Genomic DNA, 22,713 nt, shown 5'->3' with positions numbered 1-22,713 from the left:
AGGGTCTAGGGCTGCTCAGAGCCTGTTGTGAGGACCCTCACCAAGCTCAGCCTCAGCTCTGGAATAGGTTTTCCTTCCATTGGAGGTTGAAAGTGTAAATGCTGGGCTGCTTTTCTCATGAGGTGTGCACACTACACCCCTCTGTTGGTGCTGTGCAGTGTGGACCTGAAACACTTCAGGTTTTAGGAAGTCTGGAGATTAAAAGATACTTGCTGAGATTACTCAGTTTTATTTGGTGGAGATGAACTCAGTGGGGACTACTGAGGGTGCCCTCAGAGCTGCAGTCAAGTGGCCAAGTCTGTTGAAGAACTATAGTCACCTGGAATGAAGTCCCATAGTAATGGAATCACCCACCTAGGAGAGAACTCTGGCGTAGTGAGTCCTGTGGGGGGAGGGAGAGTGTAGGATATAGATGAAAGGCTGGGACCTCTTGTCATCATTCAGCAGAGCTGACCTGACCATTCCATCCTTCTTGGAATGTTCTTTATCTTTATTTTTCTGTCTCCTCTCCCTCTGGCATTTCCTTCACAGTGTCTTATGGATGCTTCTTTCCTTTTTTCTTAAATTCTGTGTTTCTTAAATATTGGTGTTTCTTTGATCTCTGTCCTAGCTATCTTTTTATTCTGCACACTCACACTTACCAGAGTGATCTCATCTTTTGCCATAGATTCAACTATCCCTTTACTAATCTTTTTCTGCAACTGAGAAATGGAAACTGACATGGCAGCAGAGATCCCACTGGAAAAAAAGACACTTCCATCTGCCATCTGAATTCTAAGCCTTCATATCTAGCTCCTATTCTCCATCCCCGTCTAGATGTCCATGGGCCCCTAAAAGCTCAAGGGTTAGCTTTCTCTCAACACTAGACCTCCAGCATTCCCTCAGATACTGACTCATAGCTCTGTCAGAAACCTGAGAATCAAACTTGGTTCCTTTCTCTAGCCATAACCAGTTAGTTGCCAGATCCTGTTGAGTCTTCCTCCCAGAGCTTTCTCAGGGTCATTGCCTTCTTCCTATCCCTATTTCCACTGCCCTAGTTAAGGTCACAGTATTCTTTGTGGATTATTACAAAAGTCTACTAATTAGTCTTTTTTGACTCCAGTCTTGCTGCTTCTATTCCATTTTCATAATTGCAGCAGATTATTTCACATCCCTGCTTAACACCCTCACCTTTGTTTGCACTGTGTGGCAGAGCCTTGGGATGTTCTCTGATTTCTTGGCTGCTGATACCTGGTCTGGTGTTGGTGGACCAGGGCTATTACATTCATTTTGATGTAGGGGCATGGTTGGCCAGGAGGTATGGTGGTGGACGATTTGAGGCTGGCTGAGAGCCTCCTTGCAGAGCTACAAATGAATGAATCCTCAGATCTGTTTTAAGAAAACCACTGCCAGGCACTGGCCGCTGTGGCTCAGTTGGTTGAGCATTGTCCCACACGCTGAAAGGTTGGTGGTTTGATTCCCAGTCAGAGCACATGTCCGTGTTATGGGCTCAATCCCAGGTAGGGGGTGTGCAGGAGTCAATGTTCTGCTCTCACATTGATGTTTCTTTTTCTCTCTCTCTCCCCCTCTCCCTTCCTCTTTCTCTCAAAATCAATAAAGAAATATTAAAAAACAAACAAGAAAAAAAACACCACTACCAGTATTGCTTTGGGCACCTCTATCTCTTAGTATGTTTGAAAGCATGTGGACCCTCTAAGCATACAGAACATCTTATTATGTCACTAAGCCCATGAAAGCCTCACCCCTTGCTCATGGGTGTGCCAGAGGGTCCCAGCACTGAGCTGTATCACCTCTGATTAGCAGCCTGCTGGGGGAAGGAGCTTGAGTAAGAAAGAACTCCTGGGCAGTCCTGACTTGTCTCATTTCCTGATACTTTTATCTGTCACTGCAAGCGCTTGGGCTCTCCTCCTGAACTAATTAAGTTTGCATGTGTTTAGACACATTGCCAAATAGGGCTTAGCAAAGCGGAACTGAGCTACATCTCTTTCTGAGTAGGAAAGGAAGGGTATATGAATGCTCCCCCATGAGGGCCCGGGAGAAGCATGGATGATGTGGAGTGGGTGTGTGTACAGATGATAGGCATTCTGCCCTGGCCCTCCTAGGGACACAGCAGGCCTGCAAAGCAACCTTCTGATTGGCTGGCAGGGGCAGGTGAGGCCCACCCACCACCTCTCTTAGTGAATTGGGCATTCTAAGAGGGCTGAGAATGGATAGAGGGCAGACTCTGAGGGATGACTTTTTCCAAGCACAAGCAAAACTGAATGTCAAGTTTAGTGGGATTAGCAGGGGGAGTTTGTAGGGCTGTGTCTATTTGCTGCCAGCCTGAACCTACCTAGGCCTAAAGCCACCTGTGTGGCTAGCAGAGTGCAGGTGGCCTTTCTAAGGCTGTGAGTACAGTGGAAATATGGACAACCGAAGGCCCAAGTTTTCCTCTCTGCCTACAAGCCCTCAGTTCCCCTGCTCAGTCTCAAGATCCTTGTGAGGTGGTGCCAGGCAGAGATGGAGAGAACGGGAGTAGCATTGCTCAGAATCTCCCCACCCCAGAGGTGGGGTTTAGCCTAATGGTTCACCATAGTGAGGTGATGGCTGACAATCTGTTTTTGTGTCAGATTGATGCCTGCCTTTTCCTTAGTGCTGGGCGCCTTGAGGGCTGAGATGCACTGGGTCAGGATATACTTGGGTCCTCTCCAGACAGCAGTTATGGGGGCATTTCCACATTGTGGTCTCCTCTGATGTAGCGAGTGAGGGTATTTTCTACAGAAGGCAGAAGAGTGAGCTGACAGCCATTGTCAAAATCTCAGTCCTATAGCTCTGAGGCCAATGGGATAGCTTCCTGGCCATGAAGAGGCTCAGTCAGGTCAGGCTTCCAGTGCACACAGTGTATGTATGTGTTGTGGGGGAGGTTCTGGAGGTTGTATAGGAATTCTGGGCCCTTGAGCTGCAGCCAAAGCCCAGAGAGAACAAGAACCAGACCTTCTGCCCTCCCTTTAGCTTCCCTAGAGCCCTCTCGTCAGCAAAGGTGCATTGGGTTAGCCCCAAGAAGGCAGCTTGAGTTGATGGGGTCATGTTTCAGCTGCAGCTAATCCAAGTCACTCGATATAAATCTGTCCCTGCTGCCTCTCCCCTCCCTCCCATCCCCAACCCACAGACAAGGAAATGAATCCTGGCCCTCACCCTGAATACATCATGGGAGGCTTGCTTCTAATGAGAGAGGCCATTCATTGTGGGGTGAAGCTCCCTGCAGAGCCTGGGATGCCATTAATTAAAGAAGAGCCACCTGAAGCCAGTCGTGCGGTACAGCCTGCCACATGCTCAGATGGAGTGGTGGTGGGGTAGCCTCGTTAGCCTGACAGTTCCTTGGGCTGAGAGTTTCTGAGCTTGGAGGAACGACGGGTGCCCCACCTCCACCCAAGAGCTCACATTCCTCTGGGGCCAGCATCCTCACAAATGCATGAGACACCCCCACTTCTGCACATGTCTTGGGTCTTAGAGCTTGCATAAAGGGGCTCCTGATTGTGGGTTTGGCCATGGACTATCCACTTCCCATAGGCAGGCCCTAGGGCAAGAGCAGGTTTCTGTGGAGGCCAAGCAGGCTCCTGGCTCCCTATCTGTGCTCCCTTCCCAGTCTTCTCCATGTTCCTAGCACTGCAGGTCAACAGGCAGCTCATCTTGTATCCTTCCCTCAGAGCCTGAGTTTGTGGAAGTTGGTGTGCTCTGGAAGGACTTGGGGCTTACAGGGGCAATGAGGGGGATGCTTGTTGTCTCCCTGGCAGACAGAGCCTCTGGAGTTCCTCTTTCTGGGCACTGCTAGGCTAAAGGGTGAAACTCTAGTGGCAGCCTCTTCTCATGCCTTGGGAAGGTGTCAGAGGGTCTAAAGAACTAGTGATTATAGGAACCTCCAGAATGGAAGTTTTGCTCAGTTAAAATCCCAATAAAAGATATTTGTGTAGTAAATAATCAGGCTTTGAGATGTTTTGGCAGTGGAAGCCTCATGCTTTGGTCTGCTATAGAGCTACTGGCAGGATGGCTTTTTACTGCTTAAAAAAACAGACTTACAACTGGAGCTCCCCTAGACCATCTGTGAGGGTCTTATCACCTCCTCCTTGCTGGCAGGAGGGGCTGCCAGGCATTGAGACCTTTGCTATAGCCCAGTGTTGGGGTAGCTCAGCCAGTCTCTGCGCAGGTTGTCAAGAAGACAAATTGGTCTTGTGTCTGTGGCTCTTCAGAGCAGTCTTTGGAAGTCTGGTTCTACTCTCTGTGGCAGAATTTGACAGACACGCTGCTTCAGAGAGCCTCAGAAACAGCTTGGAGCACGGCTTGGCCATCTGATCTGTCTCTGCTTCCCTAGAGCCCGCCAGGTGTGAAATAGAGGGTGCGTGGGCCTCCGACCAGGCTACAACGCCTAGGACTTGGGCTATACTCTTTCGTGATTGAATATTTTTGGATCTTTCGAGGCCCTGGCCACTTGCTTGGGCCCTCTTTCCTCTGGCAGATAAAGAGTAAAGGCTGAAGGGCTTGTGCCCTGAACTCAAGAAGGAGCCACTGTTGGCTTGGAAATTGTTTTCCTTTGGGTGAGATATTTTTGCTTTTTTAAAACTCTTTGTGCGACTCTTGAGACCCAACTTTTTGAAAAATATTTCTGGAAATTAAGGTATGAAGTAATTGCAGTGGGGTGCATAAAATATACAAATGTGAAGTGTACATCTCATTATATTTTTATACACATACACACCTGTGTAACCACCACCCAGATCAAGATGAAAGAGCTTTTCCATCATCCCAGAAAGTTTCTTTGTGCCCCTTCCCAGTCAGTAATGCCCTCCCCCTGCTAGGTAGCCACTGTTCTGACTTCTATTACTTTTGCTTAGTTTTGCTTGTTCTTGACATTCATATAAATGGAATCATGAAAGATGTACTGTATTGTGTCTGACTTTCTTTGCTCAACATAATGTATGAGATTCATCCATGTTATTTTATGTATCAGTTCAGCCTTTTTATGGCTGTATAGTATTCCATTGTGATACTATACTATAGTTTATCTATTCTCCTTTTGTTGGACTACCTACCTTCTTTAGTCCTTGAAGACATATTTGTTGAATGACTATGTGAATGTTCAGTCTGATATGAGAATCTCCCTAGGCCTATCAGCTTGTCCCAATCCCCCTCATCTTTTAAAACTTAATTCCAGTCCCTTGGGTATGTGTTCTTTCTTGTCCCTTCTGAAATCCACACTGGCCTCCCTCTTCTCTGAACTCCTATGGAAGTGGCCTTTGAGCCATACTGACCCATTTTTTTATTCTTTCAGCAGGTGTTTATTGAATAGCCATTATATGCCTTGCACTGTTCTAGGTATTGAGAGTATAGCAGTGTGCAAAGAGCTCAAACTTCTGAAACATAGTCCCTTTGTGGAGTTTACATTTCAGTGTATGCAGTTAGCACTGCCCTCTGCCTCTTGGACTCCAATGCCAGAAGAATCTTAGTCTGTTCCAGGCTCCTCTGTCCTGTGGGATTCTGCAGGAGCTAGGTGGCATTGGCCCTTGCCACCTTGATAAGGCCTCTCTAGGGCTTGTAGGTCTTGGTCTCCCTTTCCTGCTGCTGCTGCTTGGCATTGAAAGGGTTTCTCAATATTGGTGCTTCCCTTCCATTAGCCAGGAGTCTGATTCCCTCTGTGAGGGAGAGAATTAATCTCCAACTTTCCATGCCTGTAAGGTGAGTGACCTCTGTTTTGTCAGCGCTTACCAATCTGTCCTCTAATTCCCAGCCAGGGTAATGGAGACATTACTTTGTGCTAAAGCAAAGCACCAGTTCTTTGAGCGCAGATGCTACACCCTTCCAGGCACTGGGAACGACAGGGAAGCTCTGTGGGAATCTCCTTGCAGGTGTGCAAGTGCTGGAGGCTACCGGGGCATTGGCACCTGAGCAGCTTTGGTCCTGAATGGTGTTTGGCAGATTCAAGGAAGGAAGGTACCCTGTCTTTATATTCTCCCTGACCACCGTCTATGCCAGAGGGGCAACTGCTTCATTGTGGTCTGAAGTAGGTTTCTTTTGCTGGGCTCCTAAGAGCGTGGAGAGGTTTTGAACATTCAGAAAGGAAGAAGGGTCAGGGAGCAGGGATATTGGAAGAGGAAGACCAGGGAACTCCAAGGCTGTGGCTGGCGTAGTGGCCCAGGGTTCAGTGATCTGTGGACTCGGGCTCAGCTCTGTAGGGCTTTGGGAATGGTGGCTATGAGTTGCTGGAATCAATTCCCAGTGTTCCTGGCTAAAGGGTGACATGACTCAAACTTGTTAGTTCTGTAAAACTGTTTCTTCCAAAGCCTGCAAGGATGTTGGTTTGGGGAAGAAAGCCAGCTAGCCCAGAGACTCCGGGGAGCCTGACAGGCCTTTTTCTCTGCGATTCTTTCTTGCAGGCAGCCTGAGGCAGCCTGTCTCTTTGTTAACAGAGTGACAGCAATGTGACACCATGGAAATAATTACTAACAAATCACGGTGCTGACTGCAAACAGCTCTCTGTCTTCAGAGGAACGTCAGGGTGCATTAGAGCAGGACTGGAGGAGCGGCAATGTGGGGGCTGAGGCGCAGCCCACACTCAGACACTGTCCTCTTCTCCCACCCTGACCCCTTTCTGCTATGTCTGACTTTCCTGCTTTTTCCCCACTCGGTCAGCTAAGGGACCAGCTGGATAAGCAGCATGTGGCTTGTCCCACTTGCTCTAGGAAGGTAGCTGAGATGCCCGTCTTTACTAAGGAACACCTGGGTAGTGATAAGATCCAGGAATTTTTCCCTTATAGAGCCTTCAAAAGGCAGTAACCTATTCCATTTCTGACTTACTCTCTGCCAGTTGGGACTAGCTTCATCTGCCAGCGGTTTGGGGGGTGACAGTATTTTCTGCAGCTGGACCCTTGCATCTCAGTGTTGGTTCAGCTCCCTTCCCCCACCAACCCTGGTTTCTTCTTCAATTGCCATAGTCAATTTTTGGTAAGTCGACTTTGTCCATTCCCTCTTGGTTAGCAGTGTGATTGCTCTGTCTGTCAGGGCTGTAAATAATGTTCCTGGCATGTGTGGCTGGAGGCAGCTGTGTGGGATGGGGAAAGGAGTGGAAGGAGGAGCAGCACTCCGATGGCTCCCTAGTTCGCCCCCCTCCCCTCTCATACAATATTTATCCAGGGATGGGAGTCAGATGCAGCGACCTCAGGGGTCACCCAGTTAAATAGCTTCTGAACCTCCCTGCATTCTAATTGCTGCAGTTGTCCTTTGCTCTGGAGACTTCTCCTCCCCATTGTCTGCTGAGGCACACACTAATGGCTGTCCTCCCTGGCCCTGCTGGGAGGCATGTGTGTATGGGGGTGGGGTGAAGGGCTCATTGCTACCTTCCTTTCCCCAGAGATAAGGGAATCTAGGGCCTATTAACAAGTGGCTTTAGCTAGGAGGAGCACAGAACCCTGCCTCCCCCTTGCTTCCTCCCCAAAGCTGGCCAGAGGGGGACCAAACCGTGGGCTTGGTTAATGGGGCCAAGGGGCTTCACCCATTTCTAATCCTAGTGACTCCTCTACAGGGGCACAGACCCTTGCGTACTCAGCTGAGTACTATGGTTATCATCCAATATTCCAGTGGATCTACATTCAGGGTTTAGAAACTTAAGAGTGATATTTCCTATTGGAATGTGCTGTATTTTGCCCAAAGATTGGCCACATGCAGAAGTCTCTTTGGTCCCTTGGAGGTCAGTTTCAGTGATTGATGATGGTAGCAGGTATGCCCCGTTTGTTGACTTAAGAGTGCATGTGCCACACATCTTCACTAGGACTTTCTTTTCAATGTAAGTTAGCCTCTACTGCAGCTCTTTTCTTCTAAGGGATACTGTTGGAAACTTCATTGAAGGTGCTAAGTACTGCATATCCTAGAAGCACTGGCATTTCAGCAGTAGCCTGAAGTTAGCCCCTGTTGAGAGCTGCTCTGGGCCCAGTAAGTACTGTGCTGGGATCTGTAGGGACCGCCAGGTGATCAGGACAGAAAGAGCAGCATGTGTATAACTAACCACTAAGTGAGGTAGAATATGAGTACGCTATGAAGAAGATACAAAACAAATACTATGAGAACCCAGAGGAGCATAGTAGAAACACTAAATAGGTAGTATTTTTTTTTTAGCTATAAACTTTTTTTAAAAACCCAAAATATTAAAGAAAGCCTAATTACAAAATATACAAAAGCTGAGCTCTTCTGGTTGAAGCTGGGACAAGGCCCAGCCCATTCTTCTTCCTCCTGCCCCAGTCTTCAAAGTAGCCTGGCATCCCTCCTGGAACCCTAGAGCTCCATGGAGCACATTTTACAAACCACTAACCTGTTCTAATGCCCACCCAGAAATGGTCTGTGTAGACCATTTGCTCACATGTCTTGAAAGATTCAGGGGAGCTGGGATCAGGGCAGAGTAGATCAGCCAGGAGTTAGAGGGAACAGGTGTTTCATTGGTGTATTGGAGCAGAGGCCAAACTGTATTCCAGATCCTGAACGCTTTGCAGGATGCCTCTCTGTGGAGCCTCCAGAGGGCAATGTAGGCCATACAAAGGCAGCCGAGGCAAAGGGTCAAGATGGCCACAGGCCAAGTAGAGACTAGTAGGGGATAAGTGAGGTATATTGGAGATAGTTCCAACTGCTAAGGAGCTCCTAATTTTTCCAGCAAAAGAGAATAAATAGCTCATCAGCTGAGACACTGACCAAAGTGCCCTGGAAACCTCCCATCCCCTGCTTCTTCTCTTCCTTCTACCCCACTCCCTGCTGCCTGCTGAGGCCTCTGCCATTGATCTGGGAAAGAGAGCTCTGGCCAGGTCCTGACAGCAGCTCCAATACTTCCTGCAGTCACAACAGGTGGAAGAATTGCCCTGGGAGGAACCCTGGAAAGACACTTGTCTCGTTTCACTGGAAAGGGGCTGGAGAGATACAAGTTATTTGATTTCAGGGGAGTATTTGTGGTACTGGGAAGGCGCATGTTATATTGTTCCAAAGGATGTTTGTGGCACTGTGTGCTTCATGTGGTCATTTATGTGGGCTCCATGTAGGAGAAATGGGAGTAGAGATAGTTGGCAAGTGGGCCAGAAAGCAGTGGAGCAGAGAGTCGCTGTATACATACATGTACAGTGCCTTTTGGAGGCTTTGAGCAACTGCCTGGCAATGGGGATTTGAGGTTGTTTTTCTCCGGAAGGACTGGCAACCTGGCCTATGGGGCGTCCCTCCGCACCCTGTGTTCTGGTTTCTGTTTGGGAACTCTCCAGAGCAGCATGTCTGGGAACACTTCCAGCTGTGCTGCCAGACCTAGACGCAGGTGACGGCCTTTCGTCTGTACCACAGGGAAACCGAGAGGAAATTAAATGTCATTTGCCCCCTGCATAGCAGGTCGCTGCCAGATCAGACACTGCTGATCAGAGCTGTGCAGAGGGCACCCAAGGGAAAGCTTGTGCCCGCAACCATGCCCTCTGAGCTGTAGAGACTCCCAGGTGATGGCCTGGCTCACTCCCAGGCCTTTCTTTGCCAGTCTGGGTTCACCCTGGCCTGGAGCCCAGCTCTGTGCTACATGACAGCTGTGGCCCATGCCAGGCCAGAGGTGTGTGTGTACCAGTGGGAGGGAATAGAGGACACAGGAGACAGTGAGGTGATCAGCCCTCCTTCAGAGGAGCTGCTTGGTATTGTGGAAAAAGATCAGGGCCTTTATTAAAAATTGAGAGAGAGACCTGGGTTCAAGTCCTGGCTCCACTACTTACTAGTTATAGAATCTTGGGGAAGTCACAATACTACTCTGAACCTCCATTTCCTCATCTGTAAAATGGAGATTATAATAAGCTCTTCCTCCTGTCATCTGCAGGGGAAGTAGCTTCCTTTTGGGACTGGTGCCAGAGTTTCCTCACCCTACTTCCCCTAGGTCTCTAGAAGGATGGTCTGGAGCCCCCTGCTCATCTGTGAAGTGAGTTGGCTGAAATTGATGGAAGTGGGATAGGTAGTAAGTCTGGTCAGGAAGGCACAACTGGTAATCTTTCCCTGCCTGAGGCCTTTCCTTCCTGTCCTAGTCCTCTCAACCAAGCATCATAGACTGTTATGAATGAGTATGGGTGATGGTGGTCACCCTCCTCTAACCGTGGGCCTCAGCTGGCTCCCTCCAGCCTCACACTTACACTGCCCTTCCTGTTTGGGAGGGTTTTAGGGCTTATCCCAACACCTCCCTTGCCTTGAAGTCCTAGTGACAGACCCTCTGCAGTGACATTTATTAACAGGGCTTTGGGGAAAGATGTTTTAATACTGTAAGAGTTCTCCCTAGAAAACTCCCCCCACTCCTCCTCCATCTGAAGCATGGCTTGCTGGTGGTGAAATTCATTAGTGTTCCCTGACAGGCAGTGGCGACAGAGGTGCTCGCTGTCTGCTTCCCGCTCCCTCGCTCTCATGCTCCTGCTTCACGCACACTGATATTTAAAGCTGATGGGATGCTTATAGACTCTTGTACCATGACAAGTTTGGGGAGGGGGGTGGGGGAGGAAGAGACAGACAAGAAGCCAGCTGTCACACTGGTATTTCAAACAGCACTCTCTCCTGACCCTTTGCAGGCTCCAGCAAGTGTATCATCTTTCTGAAGCCTGTGGTTGGAATTGTAACCTGCAGCTGTCCCAGAGGATGGGGGCAAGTGTGGGGCAAAGTGGGTTGAGAAGTCGGCAGTGCATTCTCCCAGGGCTGTGAGCAGGCAGAAAAGAACAGAGGGAGTGTGTGTGTGTGTGTGTGTGTGTGTGTGTGTGTGTGTGTGTGTTTTCAAAGAAAGGTCTTGTAAGTGCCCCCTGACTTTGTCCTCCCATCACCAGAAATGAGATTGCCCTTACTCAGTAGTCTCTCCTGGAGCGATCATTACGTTTTGTGCTGTGGCTATCTTCTGGGTGGGCCTGGAAGCTACCTGAGTATGGGAATCAGGCTTGATTGGCCTCTATCCCTTGAGGGTCCTGAGTCTCAATGATACCTGTAAATATGTGGTGGCAATTGAGGTAGAAAGTTATCCTATTTTGTGTCTAGACGGGGGCCTTGGCTTTTGTTCCCTGATATTTGAATTTGGAGAATGAGTCCCAAGCTGCCTCCTCCACCCACAACTTCTCCCTTTACCCCCAAGCTTCTTAGAATTCATTTTTGCAACTGTGGAGTGGTTCTGGAACTTCCCCTTTGGCTCTCATCCTCAGTAGTTTTCCCCAGTATCCAGAACCTGACTAAGGCACTGTCTTCTCAATGCAGGTGGCCTGGAAGCATCTTCAAACGTTGTTGCAGGTTTGGTTTCAGCTGACTTCTTATAGCCAGAATCATTCTATGAGCGCTTATTTATACAATGTTTCCCTTGGCTGGCTTCTTTAACCTTCCCAGAGTAAGGCATGGAGGTGAAGTAGCCTGCCTAAAAACACATGGTCACTTGACCAGTTGTCTCTTAGTGTGACAGAGCCATGTGCTAGGTAGAGTTCTACTGCATTCCCTCTCCCCTACTCTGCCCCCCATCAGGGGCCCTTCTAGCCCCAGGCTCTGCAGTGGGGGAAGTCACTGGGGAGTAGACCAGGCTCCTCTACTCCCTGCTCTTTTAGTCTTGTCAGTGCCATCAGTGCTGCTGTTGGCTTCCTCAGTTTCAGCACAGCAGTGTATGTGTGTGTCTCCGTTTGAAGGCTGAGCAGGGTTTCTGGTAAAAACACCCTGGACATCTGGTGGAAGGTAGAACCAGAATGCCTTTTCTGTCTATAGACTCAAGTGTGTTGAACAGTCCAGGGTTGTCTTTAATATGATCACTTCTTTGCTCCCATCTTATCCCCTACTCTGCACTCTGTCCTCTAGGCTTCTAGAAGGGGTTGCTGGCATGAGGCTGCTGTCTATAGGCAGTGCCTTTCTCTCCCTTCCTGTTCTTGCTGATCCTGCATTGGCTGAAAGCACTGGGTTCTCAGCCCACCAAGGGTGGCCGGGCCATGTCTTCTGCCATGGTGCCATCTCGCAGGTGAGATGGAAACTAACTGGCTTTGATAAGTAGGAGGCTCAAGCATTAATGTTTTATACATCAGCAGCAGCCAAGTGAGTGAATTCAATTATTAGTCCGCTTTCTCTCTACCCTCCTCCCCTCAATGTGCTGGTTCAGAGCAGAGACTAAGGAACCTGTTGAAATGAGAAACCCCTATTTCCTGACTTGACCCCCTCACTAATTCGGGTTAAATTGCTACGCTATTGCAGTGGTGACACATTGTGCCTGCCTGTTTGTATAAGAGGGCTGCAGTGGGGGAGGAAGGACCAATTTGTGCAGAGATAAAAGGTGTCACGGGCAGATAACTAACGTCCCAGCCTCGTGCCTGCTCTCATTGTTGCTCAATTTGCTTCATGTGGAAGCCCAGCCTTCCCTTTTTCTCCCTTCCCTCCCCTTGCTCATATTTTACCTCGATGCCACAGTGTAATGATGCCCTGCGTAGTGGGGGAGGAGATAGGCACCTCTGGCTGACAGCCCTTCCTGATAACCAAATTCCAGCCCATCCATCACCAGCTACTCTCCTCAACTTGAGGAAAAGTGATCATGAAAGGCGGGCCGTTTATCACCCAGGTCTGTTTATCTCCTCTGGGTGGGGGAACAGAAACAGGAGGGACAAAAAGCTGTCTCCCCAGCTCAGTGTGGCCTCAGCTGGGGTAACCTGCTCACACTGGATGCAGACTCACATCCTGCTGACTGGAGGCTCTAACTAGGTAGGACTCCCAGACTGGGACCCAGTAGGAATGGAACCTTGCCTGAGGCTCACCTTCGGGACTTGGGGAGAAGCCTAGGAAGTGTGGCAGTCCTGAGAAGCAGGACAGCCAGCAACAACATTCCGTGGGAATGTTTGTATTGGAATGAGCAAGTAGAGAGACCTTGCATGGAAACAAGCCCCACCCACCTTTCATACCTGTCCCCTTGGCAGGAGTTTCCATTTGGCTGGTTGGCTGGATCTGTTGGCCAACCTCTTCCCCACACTAGGCCTTCCGTGCCTTCATGGTCCGGCTATGACTGAAGAAGATAGAGCCTTTCTCCCTGCTCTTCTCCTTTGCTCCTCAACACTCCCCTTTGTATATCAAACAGGACAAAATAGTTTGCCCTGGCAGGTGAACAGTATGTGCATGTCCTAAAGCTTTTGGACACCAGAACTGACAGCCTATATCACTCCAAGGTCTGGGTCACAGCCTTTTCAGAGAGGCAGAAAGGGGCCAGATGTGGCTCCAGATTTGGCTGACCTCCTCTTCTTTAAAGGCTTGAGCCTGCTGAAAGTTAGAGTGGCATGCATCTCCCTGGTTTGGGGTTGCCCCTGAGACTTGCAAAGAGAAAAGCACAGAAGGAATAGTGTTCATGACCTTTTTTGTCACTGGTGCCTGCTCTCCTGCTGGTCCTAGCTGTTGGTGTCTGTCAGACCTCCATGGATGCTGCTCGCCTCCTTGACTCAAGACTAGCAATTCTAGCAGAGCCTCCCAGCACTGCTTGACCTAATCTTCAAAGCTGAGCTCCTGCTCACAATGGCTTCATCCTGCCCATACCCATTAGCGCGGGTGGCGTTCCCTTAATGAGCTAGTCCCCTGCCTTGGCTTGCACCCAGCTCCTCACACCTGTTTGCCATCAGGGCTGTCTGGACCAAGCCCGAGTGCTGGGCTGCAGGTGGTGGAGCTGGATGAGGGGTGGGTGGGGAAGGCTGGGCTCCTATTGCTTTGTGCTGTATACTTGTTGAGGGGCTGTTTCTCACAACCCTGTTCCTTCCATACTGTTCTCTCTTTTCTGAGCAGGGAGGGCTCTCTGCTTTTTTTGTTACTTAAAAGGATAATAAGGAAACGTGAGGCATATCCTATCTTCTCCAACCTCCCCCAGATGCAGTAGCAAGGAGCCAGTCAGGTGTCTGAGAGTAGGGTTTGATGTTCTGTTTTGATGACTCTAGGGGTCCAGTGTGATAAGAGCAGGGCTACGTGTTAAATGCCAAAGGCGGGGAGGTCTGGCCCTAAACCCCACAGTATTTGGAAAGCAATCATATTCCTCAGCTTAGAGTCCACAGGCAGGACTGGGGGGCCCTTCCTTAAAGGGAGCCCCTTGCATTCATGAAACTGAAGGAAGTTTTGATTTGGTTGAAAAAATCCCATTCCTTTTTATGGCCTGGACATAATTGGCTCTTTTCTATTGGCCATCAGTGATGTCATTCCGACCCTCATAAAGAAGGGGAAATCACACCTGTGGACTCGGTGCATAAAATTTCATTGGGCAGCAGTAATAAGTATGGCCAGATGATGTTTGGGCAGTTGAGGAGCTTTGTGCCCATGATTCCAGCTGCATGGAGACCTGGGCACCATAAACCTGCCTGCATGTTCATGCCCGTAGGCTAGTCCAGGGCCCACTGCCAGTGGCTCTTTTCTTGGGATCAGTATCTGGTAGGAACTCACAGCACTCAGACCCTTTGTGCCAAGGGAACTTCTACCCTCTTCCTTTCCAAACTGGTGGGAACCATGTACCCACTTGTACCCACTGACCCTAGCTATAGGATTCTTTGAACCTTGGACCCAGGTGTGACCATGAGCCATGATCACCATGCTACCTACTTTTCTAAGGCCCTCCTAGACCTTGCCTTCTTAGGGACTGTGAAGAGCTCTGAGTGCATCTACATAACTGATTCCTTGTGCAGTCAGAAGACTTAGATTCCGTTTCTACTTCTGCCCTTGGCTTGTTTTATGTTCAAGCAAGTCCTTTTTCTTCTCTGGGTCTCAGTTTCATCTTCTATGTAAGGAATGACCACTCAAACTCACCTTCTTCACAAGTTACTCTTGGTGCTCTCTAAGCTGGGATAGGGTTCTGTCACAGAAATGTGTAGCTGTCTTCCCATGAGGCACCTGACAGTTCAAGTTGCAGCATTTGGCTCTGTCCTTTGTGTAGATGGGCCTGGGCCCTGCTACATCTGTACTTGTGTCTTGAAGTCATAGGGCTAGGACCAGCTGCAGGCTAGAGGACTCAACAACCGGAATGTTTGTGAGTGCAAACTGCATGTGTACCTGCAGGTGACTGGAGCCCTGAGTGAGAATGATAGTCCCCTTCTCCTCTGCCTCAGTCAGTTATGGGATACAGACAGCAGTCAGGATTGCTGCTGAGCCATACTTGCGGCTAAGTGTGCTACCTAACAATCTGTCTGCCTCATCTGTCCTCAGTGTGGCCCCTCTGGTATAATTCAGCTTCCAACAGGAGCAGGCAGGATTCTACTGAGCTAGACCCTTACTACCTGAGTAGGAATGTCTATACCTGATGTCTACTTTTGAAATCTTGCTAAAGAGGCTCTCTCTCCCTCCCCCAAGGCTAGCCACAGCCTATAACATTCCCAGCCTGTGTCAACTAAGAGAATCAGGGTGCTGGGCTTGGCTAACGGAGAATATGATCGGTGCCTAGGACCTCTGCCTTTTGCTGGCTAGTCCCCCTGACTGTTCCTTTGTAGACTCTGCTGCTTCCAGTAGCCCCCTTCACTCACAGTCCTTAATGTGATTTTTCAAAAGTAGCTGAGCTCAGCAAACATTTTCACAAATAATAAGGATTAGGAACATGAAAAAGAAATTGAAGAAAATAAAATAATCCAAACATTGCAGTTCTGCTTCTTAGGCAATCACATTCTAGCTCCCAGGCTACCTTTCGTCCTTCAAAACCTTCCCTGGTTTTCTTGTATTCTTCGTCCTTGGTTCCCACATGACACATCCTGCCTAGATACCCATTCAACGTCTTGACCTCAGCAGAATTTCCCTTCCAGGAAATTGACTGGTTGTGGTTAATGTCACTCTGCCACCTGGATGCTTGAGAAGAACCTTCCCTTCAGGTAAGCTATCTCAGGACTTAGAAAAGTAAATCCTTACTGTACTGGTTGACACATGGGGATCAACTTCCTATTGGTGTCTGTCAGATAACTGAAAAGGAATGGAGGGAAGACTGAGCTGCCCTGAAACTTTCTGGGGTGGAATCAGTCATCTCAACTGTATTCTCATTGCCAAGCTTCCTAAAAGAGGAGTTTGTACTTGTAGTCTTCACTGTTTTATCTCTTACTCCCTCTTAAACATGTTGTAGGCTACCTTCTGCTCCCACCAGCCCACTGACACCAAATTCTTGGGTTTTTCTCAGCTCTCATCTTGCTTGACCACTTGATGGCATTTGACACTAATGATCTGCATTTTTAGCTCAAAAATCAGTTATATACAGGGTGTAGCAAGAGTAGGTTTACAGTTGTGAGTACACAAAACACAGAGTTTATTCTTGTATTATTATTTATTAATTATTGTATTATTTTCCATATGAATAACTGTAAACCTGATTTTGCCCCACCCTGTATAGGAACCCAGAAAGGGGAAGCTTCCTTTCACTGTAGTTTAGGTTGACCACAGGTGATGTAAAATGGGGTCAAAAGAGCATGTGTGGCCCTGGCTAGCGTGACTCAGTTGGTTGAGCATCATCCCATGTGCCAAGCGGTCGCTGGTTTGATTCCCAATCAGGGCACATGCCCCCATTACGGGTTCAATCCCTTGTGGGGAGTTGTGCAGGAGTCAGCCGATTGATGTTTCTCTCTCTCCTTCTCTCTTCCTCTCTTTCTAAAATCAATAAAAACATATAGTTTTTAAAAAGACCATGTGTGGCCAGCTGGGCATGGCTCAGCGGTTGAGCGTTGACCTAGGATCCAGGAGATCGCGGTTCGATTCCTGGTCAGGGCACATGCCCGGGTTGCGGGCTGCAGCCGATCAATGACTCTCTCATCATTGATGTTTCTATTTCTCTCTCTCTTCCTCTCAATTCCTCTCTCTGAAATCAATAAAGATATATTAAAAGTAAATAAATAAATAATAATAATTAAAAAAAAAAAAAAAAGACCATGTGTGATTTTGGATAGCTAAAATAGGAATGGGGGTGGGTTGGGTGAGTCCTGACTCATGATACATTATCTCCTGTGGAATTATTATTATTATTATTATTTTTTTTAGTTTAAAGTAAAAGTGAGTCTATTAGTGAAGCAGAGAGACAGAGAATGGGCCACTCCACAGACTCCTGTGGAATTCTTGAAGGAGCACAGGGTGTGTGACCTGGAGAAGGGAACTCTGGGGGAAGCTTAAGCTTCCTGGGCTCTCAGCTCTTGGGAAGGTTCTGCAAGGAAGAGATGGATGTCTCATTCTCTGTAGTTTCTAAAGACATTCCTCAAGGTGGAAGTTACAAGGAGACAGATTTTAGTTTTGTATTAAGGAAGGATGGTCTAAGAATTGAAGGAGTCCCAAATTAGAGCTGAAGCAGTGAGTTTCTTGTGTGTGATAATGGTCTGGTAGGGGTGGCCGGGTTCCATTTTAGCTCAGTAAAATTTACGAGATATGGGCCCTCTGTTCCTCTCATGCCATATTCTTCCCAGGTGATCTTTTTTTTTTCTTTTTTTTTAAAAATATATCTTTTATTGATTTCAGAGAGAGGAAAGGAGAGGGAGAGAGAGATAGAAACATCAATGATGAGAGAGTCATTGATCGGCTGCCTCCTGCACATCCCCAACTGAGGATCAAGCCCGCAACCCGGGCATGTGCCCTGAGCAGAAATCGAACCCCGATCGCCTGGATCCTAGGTCGACGCTCAACCACTGAGCCACGCCCTGCCGGGCCCAGGTGATCTTAACCTATTCTCATGGCTTTAATTTTACTTAAATTACATTAATGATTCAGCATTTTGTATGTCCAGTCCAGACCTCTCTTGAAAACTGGATATCCAGCTGCCACTTAGATAGCATCCCACTGCCGAATGTCTCATAGGCACCTCACACTCAACAGATACTGAGTGCTTACTATGTGCCAGCCACCTACCTAACACTACATTCCCAAACTTGTGCCTCCTTCCAGTGGCGTACTAGGGGTGAGGCAGTGGGAGCAGTCCACCCTGGTTTGGGCAGAAAAAGGATACAGTGTATATAGAGAATTTAAAAACAATAATAAAATTGACTAAATGTTGGTCTGCTCTGGGTATCAAATATTGCTCTCTCCGCCCTGTCTCCTTTATATCTCTCAGTGAGTAGCAAGAAGCTAGCCAAGGCACAAACCTCCTTTGAGTTGGGTTCTACTGCTTTCTCTCACTGGGCCCCACATCCCCTTCAGTCCTCTTTTACATCTCCAATATCTGGACTATTGTCTATTCTCCTGGCTTTTTTTAGTGTATTGTTTTTGTTGCCTCGGTCAGTATAAACCGCAACTCTTCAAAGGCTCTCTATTGCCTGAGGCTAAGCTCTTCTCTTAGCAAGAAAACTCTTATGATCTTCCCCAGCTGATATTTCTAATGTCTTCCTCCATCCTTCCATGTACCCCAGTGCTCCAACTTAAGGCTGGGTTGTCTACTTCTTTTATTGTCCATCCCACTGAACAAACTGTGAGCCCCGTATGAGCACTAGTTAAGCCTTACTGTTTGAGTCCCAAGTGCCTGACTTTTAGTAAACATCAGCAAATGTTTGGGTGAATGGATTTATGTGGGTAAAATGGCATCATTAGCTCAAAGGGTAGACAGTTTATAAATTTGAATTTAAAGAAAAAACAAGAACAGACTCTTGGCTTAAATTTTGACCTCTTCTCATCCGTCCACGTGGTCTCTATCTGTAGAAAGCATATTGCTAGAGACTTAAATGTGAATGAAGTCGCTGCCCAGCTATCTCTAAATCATGTGCTCTTTCTCTCTCTCCTCATGGGTTATATCTCTGCCTCTCTGTTGTAACAAAACAACAAGAAGCTAGTATGCACTGGAGAGAACATAGGCTTTGGAATGAGACAGACCTGGGTTCAGTTCTTGGCACTGTTATTTCTTTTAGCTCTGGAATCTTAGGTAACCCCTCTGAATCTCATTTTCTCATCTGTAAAATGTAGTCCACACTACCTACCTCAGAGCACCATTCTGAAGAATAATGTGAAAATTTTAGTAAGGTACTTAGCATAGTATAGGCCATCAGAAAATAGTAGCTGCTATTATTTTGAACAGTCTTCAGGTTTTCACATTTGGATCTGAGGGCTGGATCTGGAGTCTAGTGTCCAGGGTGCTGGAGATGGGGTGCCTTTCTTGGGTGGGGTGGGACCCATGACTAATGAGGTCTATTTGTCTTGTCTATAGGCTATATGTTGGATTTTGTAGCTTAAGACTCCATACCTGTGACGTGGGTGTCCCCAACTTTTCTGTTCCGTTTCTTGTAGGCTCCCCGGCCAGTGCCAGTACTTGGGCTTGCCAGTGGCAGATTACTTCAAGCAGTGGATTAATCTGAAAAAGGTACTGTATCTGAGCCCCACTTGTGTGCTTTGTCTGGTTTTCCTGTGCCTCAGATCTCCCCTCCCTTGGTTTCTTTTCTCATTTCTGTTCTTTTTGTTGTTGTTATCTCTCCTTTTCTTTCTGTTCTTCTTTTCTCAACATCCCTCTTTCCTCTTCCCTAGCTAATGCGCACTGTAAGGTTATGGTTATTTCTGGGAGTGGGGAGCTGCTGGAAGGACCAGGCTGCTGAGTGGAGTATGACACTTCCCTATTTGGTATCACCTAATATGCAGAGAAATTCCATTTAAGGGGATTTTCCAGGTTCTTGCTCAGAGCTGAATCTGTGGGCTGAACTGTATTACCTCTAGGAGAGATGTGGTGGTAACTGAGTCTTTGGGAATGTCTCTTCCTTTGATGCGATCATGAGTGTAGCTTCTGACCCTGCTGACTAGCCCTGGTATCTTCCTCTGGTTGGGAGGTAGAGTTGGTTCACGCTGGCTTTGGTCCTGCCTAGCCACAGCAGAGCCTTGCTCATATGAGAAGGGCCACAGAAACTGCAGCCCAATTCCCTTCGAGCACCAAGCACCTGGGGAGTGGGCTGAGGCTGTGGGCTGGGAGGGACCCCATGTAGCTAGGAAAGTGGGCCCTGGCAGAGAATGAATCACTCAGAAAACTGCCCTTTCCTAGCATATGCTGTACTTCTTAAGTAAGCAGAAGAAAGGAGGTGTAGGAATAGACTCCCCAGATCCCTGCTCTAGTAGGATCCTTGTTCCAGGAGGCCCAGTCCACTAGGGAGGCTCATCCCCATAAATCCTTGTAATGTAAGAGCAACAGCCCTGGGGCATCCTCAGGAACCCCATGCCACCAGTCAGTAGTCACTCCCAGGAAGCTCGGAGAAGGGAGACCACACCAGGGATCAGAGTAGTGGCTCCCAGGGGGCTCAGAGAAGAAAGGTTATTGGAGGGTCAGGCTGGGATTGTAATGATTTCAGTCTTGAACTGGGCATTTCAAGGAAGGTGAGATATGGATCTGAGGAAGAGAGGCTTTCTAGGCAAGGGGAGCAGTGTGCTTTTGGTATGTGTGGGTCTGGAGCTAAGCGAGCATGGGAAGGAACAGTGGGAGAGAATGACCTTGGACTTTGTTCTGTAGGTCTCAGGGCAGCCGTTCGTTCTTCATGGCAACGGTTGTGAACTCCTTTGCTTTCCCACGGTATGCAGGTCCTCTGCACTCTGGCTTCTTTGTACTTTGACCCCTGCCCACCTCTCTGCCTATCCCCCATGCACCTAAACAGTAGCTACTTACTACCTGCCATCTGGCTGAGGAAGCCAGGCTCTGTGCTACCTTGGGCCCTTGGCCTGCGACCTTACTTCTCTGAAGTACCCCCCAGTCATCATATTTCCAGTCATCGGCATATTTCCTCTTAAAGATTCAGCTCAGGTATCACCTCTGCTCAGAAGCTTAGCAATCAGTCTCTTGCCTTGAGGCTCCTTGACACTTTGGATCTTAGAGTGTTGAAACAAAGTCTGTGTGTGTTTCCTTGTAGACATGTCTATCTGGAGCACAGAGACTGAATCTGGTTCCTCACTGGTACCTAGCCCCAGTGGCCAGATTGGGGCTAGGTACAGAGTATGTGTTCTGTGAATGATTGCTGGCTGGCTGACTGGTCATTGAGAACTGGTTCCATAGAGGCCTTCTCACGCAGGATTTGATAGGGTTGCATGTGCAGGCGTGGTTAGACCTGCACTGCTGGAAGACAGCATGCCAGCTGTCAGAGTACATCTGAGGCTGCTTGCTGGCCTCAGCAGATGCAGTGTGAAGGCCCAGCCAGGCGAGGCAGGCGCTGACCATAAACAATTGCTCTGTGAAGTTCACTAGACTTTTGGCATTTGGATAGCTCCCTGCCTCTAGGTTCCTTGGCGGAAAGGCAGGAAAGCAGTTGACCCCTGTGGTAACATTGCCACTCAAGGCTACCTTGGTGCTGCTGGAGGTGGAGGTGGGCTGTCCTGAGCCTGTTCAGGTTAGCTCTCTACCAGACTGTGCTGAGCCATAGAGGGGAAATGGGCACAAGGGGAAACTGAGGACTCTATTCCCAGTTGGCCTTGTGAGGTAAACTTAGCAGGTCTAGGAAAAGCAAGAGATCTAACCCCTTCTTTTCTGCCCTCCAGCCACATTATGTTGCAGCTTTGTTTGAAGACCCAGCAGGAGAGATGTCTTAATTCCAGACTTCGGTTCAGTCCTTGCCAGCAGCCATTCAAGTTAGGAAGGCTGCAGGGCCTTGGAGGGGGCATGGTGATCTTTCTGACCTTTATACCATATGACTTAGTGCAGGCTGCACAAAGATACCTGCTCCCTTAAAAAGAGTAACAATAAAAGCAAAGCCAGAAAGGTCATTGCCAAGGTTGTGGGAGTATTATGCAAAAGTCTTACTTACTCCATGCCTTCTTTCTTTATATATGACCCACACTCTGGCTATCTACAGGGTCCTCTCCTGTCCTTGATCTTATTTTGTCCCTCCTTCCTTTCCTTCTCCTCTCCTCCTCAATTCCCCTACAGAACTTTGCCCCATTAAAAAAAAAAATGGGGAGAGTTCTGGCCTGCTTGGCCACCTAGACCTGCCTAGTAAGTAAGCGACTGAGGCTGAATTCACCATCCCAATTTCCTAAGGCCTCTAATCTGAGAAGAGGCTAAATGTTTTCTTTCACCTGCCCTCTCCTGTCCAGAAACAGTGTGGGTTGCATCAGGGAAGAGCAGCTTTTCAATGACCAGGTTTCCACATCTCCCGCCTCCACCTACTTCTCCTGTAACAGAGTAGAGTAAGCCAATGTTTGCCGACATTTGGAGTGTCATTGAATGATCTTATACTCTTATTGAACTGTCAGCTTAGAGAGGACTTGGGGCCCTGCTCTCAGCTCCCTCCAGATCAAAGTTGCCACTGAAGAGCCGGAAGAATACACACACACACAGATATGCACATGTATAGTCATGTGAATGCATACATGCAAGTGGGCATACCCAAAAGTGTTTATGGGTACCCATACATACATACACATATATTCACATAGTCACCTGCAGAATATATGCAAATAGACATAAATGTGTTTATACAATCATATTCCTAGAGTATAAATACACATGCATATAAATAAACATACACATCTTCATCAATAAACAGATATTCTTGAGTGCCTCCTGTGTTTCAGGTACTGCACTAGGCCCTGGAATATAAAACAGAAAAGATGAGTATTAATTGTGTTGCAAAACTAAAAAGTTCAGAGTCATGGGATTGTTTCATAAGGGGACCTGACCTATGGGGTCAGAGAATGGTCCCCTGAGGAAGGGTGGCTAAGCTGAGATCTGAAGGATGAGCAGGAATTGGCTAAGTATATGACAAGGCCCTGAGGTGAGGAGAAGCCTGGCAGCTTCCTGGAATTAGAATGTAAGTTCCATGAGAGCAG

General features: G+C 48.1%; 1 protein-coding gene across 30 annotated transcripts in view; it reads left to right on the top strand.

The window, feature by feature from the left end:
- The window catches only part of ERI3 (ERI1 exoribonuclease family member 3), a 118,794-nt gene that overhangs the window by 43,999 nt on the left and 52,082 nt on the right, over window positions 1–22,713 (top strand). For all 30 annotated transcript variants that reach the window (XR_013999445.1, XR_013999446.1, XM_081145912.1 and 27 more), the window contains one exon: window positions 19,207–19,279. Coding sequence is in view for 28 of the 30 variants with exons in the window: in XM_081145912.1 (XP_081002038.1) it covers window positions 19,207–19,279 (73 nt within the window). In the remaining 2 variants the exon portion in view is untranslated. The remainder of the gene's footprint in view (window positions 1–19,206; window positions 19,280–22,713) is intronic.

Source organism: Miniopterus schreibersii (genome assembly GCF_964146895.1).
Source record: "Miniopterus schreibersii genome assembly, chromosome: 8".
Lineage (NCBI taxonomy): Eukaryota > Metazoa > Chordata > Mammalia > Chiroptera > Miniopteridae > Miniopterus > Miniopterus schreibersii.
This window is presented reverse-complemented; position numbering and strand designations above follow the sequence as displayed.